The sequence below is a fragment of the Populus euphratica genome, unplaced genomic scaffold (genome assembly GCF_000495115.2).
Source record: "Populus euphratica unplaced genomic scaffold, PopEup_1.0 scaffold1442.1, whole genome shotgun sequence".
NCBI classification, from domain to species: Eukaryota; Viridiplantae; Streptophyta; class Magnoliopsida; order Malpighiales; family Salicaceae; genus Populus; species Populus euphratica.
In genome coordinates, this window is record NW_011501299.1 from 13811 (window position 1) to 17419 (window position 3609).

General features: G+C 30.9%; 1 protein-coding gene across 1 annotated transcript; it reads right to left on the reverse strand.

Moving 5' to 3' along the window:
• Positions 1-1584: 1584 nt before the first annotated feature.
• Positions 1585-3344, reverse strand: LOC105117627 (probable glutathione S-transferase). Its single transcript, XM_011015357.1, has 4 exons — positions 3338-3344; positions 3235-3263; positions 2679-3042; positions 1585-1658 (listed from the first exon to the last, which is right to left on the reverse strand). Exons 1-4 carry the CDS (start codon positions 3342-3344, stop codon positions 1585-1587), a joined length of 474 nt encoding a protein of 157 aa, XP_011013659.1.
• Positions 3345-3609: the final 265 nt, after the last annotated feature.

Genomic DNA, 3609 nt, shown 5'->3' on the forward strand with positions numbered 1-3609 from the left:
TATTATTGTTATTATTGTCATCTATAATTTATACAATTAACCTTCCTGTGGTTTGACCCCGGTCTTGCCGGGTTATTTATTACTTCATCACTTCTACACTTGGGAGAAGATATCAATATTTTAGTCGTGTTAGTCTATTGGTGTTAACATATATGATGTATACAGAAAGGAAAATTTTCAATTAAGGGCATCCTTGATGTGGACCATTAATGACTTTCCAGTATGTGGCATGTTATCAGGATGGAGTACTCATGGAAATCTATCTTGTCCTGATTGTATGGAGTATAGCAAGACTTTTAGATTAAAAAATGGAGGGAAAACTATATTTTTTTATTGTCATCGATGATTCCTACCCATGACCCACCCATATAGATGTCAATCTGATAAATTTTTGAAAGGATTAATTGAAAGGCTCTCTCCTTTACCTCGTCTATCTGGTTTGGAAATGTTAAACAAATGTCTAAGTATACTGAGGGACATAATGGAGGTTCATCATATAATAATAAAATTCTTGGCTTTGGTGTTAAACACAATTGGGTGAAGAAGAGTATTTTCTAGGAGCTTCCATATTGGCATACAAATTTGATTCGTCATAATTTTGATGTCATTCATATTGAGAAAAATATCTTTAACAATATTTTTTATACAGTAATGGATTGTCCTAATAGAAGCAAGGACAATTTAAAGGCTAGGTTGGATATTCAATTGTATTGTAAGAAGCCAAATTTACATTTACAACAAGATACGAGTGGTCGGGTTTAAAAACCTAAAGGCACTTATTGTCTACATAAGAAACAATAGAAAAATTTCTTTAGTTATTACATTATCTTGCAAATTCTAAACAAGATAACACAATATGATTAGTTATTTATATACTTTGAAATTTTGTACACTCTTTTTACTTTGTATATATATTATTTAGTAGAAAAAATATTCCTTTCTTGAGGAAGATGAGTCGATTGTTCGTAATATTTAGGAAGATAAGGCTAGGATAGCTTTGAATCAACAATTAACACGAGCTCGTAAGAAAGCCATGTCAAAAGAAAACACTACAAATATTATAGATTTCTTGATAAAGGTCCTACTTGGATAAACAATGATGACTGGAATCAAATGATTTAAGATGTTTGGTCCACCCTTGAATTTCAAAGGAGGTCAGAATCTGCTAGGAGAAATCGATTAACCAAAACAGATAGCAAAATAAACACTCATTTTAGAGGAACAGTATCATTTGCATCATATCAAGCTAACATGGTAAGTATTTTTTTTATGTTTAAGATAATGAATTAAAATTTGTATATTTATCTTTTATAATATTTATTAATCTTGAAAGCAAGAGGAAGCTGATGGAAAAGAACCTCTATGGGATGATATCTTTTTAGCTTTGCATCAAAGTACTAAGTAATCCGGTAACTTCGTTGACAACAAGTTTAAAAAAGTGGTTGTATGTATTTTTATTTGATTATTTCTTAATATAACTTAAGAATTATTTAACATTCAAATGAATTTATTGTTGCATGTATTTTATGTTTAGGAAAATTATAAAATGGAGATGATTTCAATGTATGAAACTAACCGGAAAAATCATCCTTCATTTGATGGAGTAGCTTCGTGTGTAGCTTCAGGAGGAGTTTCAAAAGGTAGGGTATATGGTGCACCTGGTATACCAAAATCTATAGTTAGTTCAAGCTCTTCATCACATTCCTACTCGATGGAGTCATCATATCTTAGTTCATCATATCAAGCATTACAAAACGAGATAAAAAAATAAAAAAGAGATAAAGGAAAAAGATGATTTTATTTTTGAAATGAAATGACAGATGGATTCCATAAAATAATATCTTGTGAATAATCTTGGATACCATGGTGGTATATCGAATATTGGCCAAGGTATGCAACCACCTTTGATCCTATTAATGTTGCCGCCTATAGCTCCCCAAATAATACATCTATAGGTCCTACATCTTAACCAATTTATTGACCTATACCTCGATAACTATATCCTGATCAATCTTGTGTCGATCCACAATATCATAATTCGTCTTTGCAACCACCACCATGATTGTATCTTTTGTTGTTTTTGTTTGTCTTTTGTATTTCGACTTAATTTTGTTAATGCAAGTTTAACTAAAAACATTTTAATGAGTATTATTTTTATTCCATTTTGTATTAGTGATGCAATTATTTTTAATATTAATTTATGTTGATTATATATATTCTACAACTTTTAAAATATCCTACAACTTTTAAAATATCCATAACTAATTAATTAAATAAATTAAAAGCTATTTTAATTAATAAATAAAAATTAATTTATTAAAAATAATATATTCCATAACAAATTTTTCGTTATTGATTGTAAATAATTCATCAATTAGTAAAAGGTAATTCATTGTTGATTCATAAAAATAGCAACGGATAAAATTAATAATAGAAAATCCGTTGCTGATTTTTAGCATTGGATTATCCGTTGTTAATTACAAACAACAAAATTTTTGTTACTGTGAAATCAATAATGGATAAATATGTCACTAAAAAATCAGCAATGATAAATCTATCTCTAATGTTTGCTGTTACTAATCCTGTTATTAAATTATTTTAACAACAGATTTTAGTATTATTCGCAACGAGTAGTGCGTTGCTAATGAATATATTTTTTAGTAGTATAAACATATTACAGGCACAACAAATTGCACATTGCTCAAGCCCAAGCGTCTTTCTCATAATCACAACGAAAACAGAGACTTTATGTGGATCTTCAAAAGACTTGGATACACTCTCTTTCTGCAAGCACCTCTTGCAGTAAGCAATCAGCTTCGGACAATCAGCCTCTATATTGAAGTTGCCGATTGTTTCATAGGCATAAAACCAGCAATGGAAAGGAAGCAGCGCAACATCAACGTAGCCGAGGGTCTCGCCCCCATAGTAAGACTTGTCTCCAAGCTCTCCTTCCAACAGCTTGAAGCTATCAATGAAATCCTTCTTGTCTGACTCCTGATCTTCTCCTTTCGTTGTCCATATCTTCCTCCCCAGGTCATATATCTGCAGATACATATCACACAATTATTTTACTTGATATTAGTCTTAGGGCTAAATTGTACTGATGATGTAAAATTCTAATTCTAAGAAACTGATCAAATAGCAATGTGGGTTTAATCAAGTCATACCTCAAATCAAAACAAAATCAAAAACCAAAAAGATATACCCTTTATTTACCCAAAAAAATTAACGTACCTTTTTGTCAATAAAATCTGCCCAGAACCCTTTTCAGCCAATGCTATTCTCACTCTCATGCCAAATGGACTTGACCAGAAATTCAACAGGGTTACTTGATCACCAGTCATTCTTGAAGTGAAAAGGATGATTCTTGAAGTAAAGTAACGCTTCTTTGTTTTCTTGGACTAAAAAGGCTGTGGTTTGTCATTGTGGAAATGCAAGTAGTTTTAGTAAGAAAGGGATGATGTTAGTGTTGGAGTTTTAAACTCAAACGGCTAGTTTTTTCTTTCGTCCTGTAGTTCAAGTATTTACTTTATTTTTCTAATCTTGAATAAGTCTTTGGGTTTGAATAAGTCTGTAACTTGTCGTGCAGAATTTCTTGCTGATTTTTTG

Bases quoted from the DNA above. Each gene is read 5' to 3' on its own strand.
- LOC105117627 (XM_011015357.1), bottom strand. The intron at 3,043-3,234 runs GTACGTTAATTT...ATGTATCTGCAG, and splicing joins CAGATTTTATTGACAAAAAG to ATATATGACCTGGGGAGGAA. The intron at 1,659-2,678 runs GTAATATGTTTA...TTGGTATACCAG, and splicing joins ATGTGCAATTTGTTGTGCCT to GTGCACCATATACCCTACCT.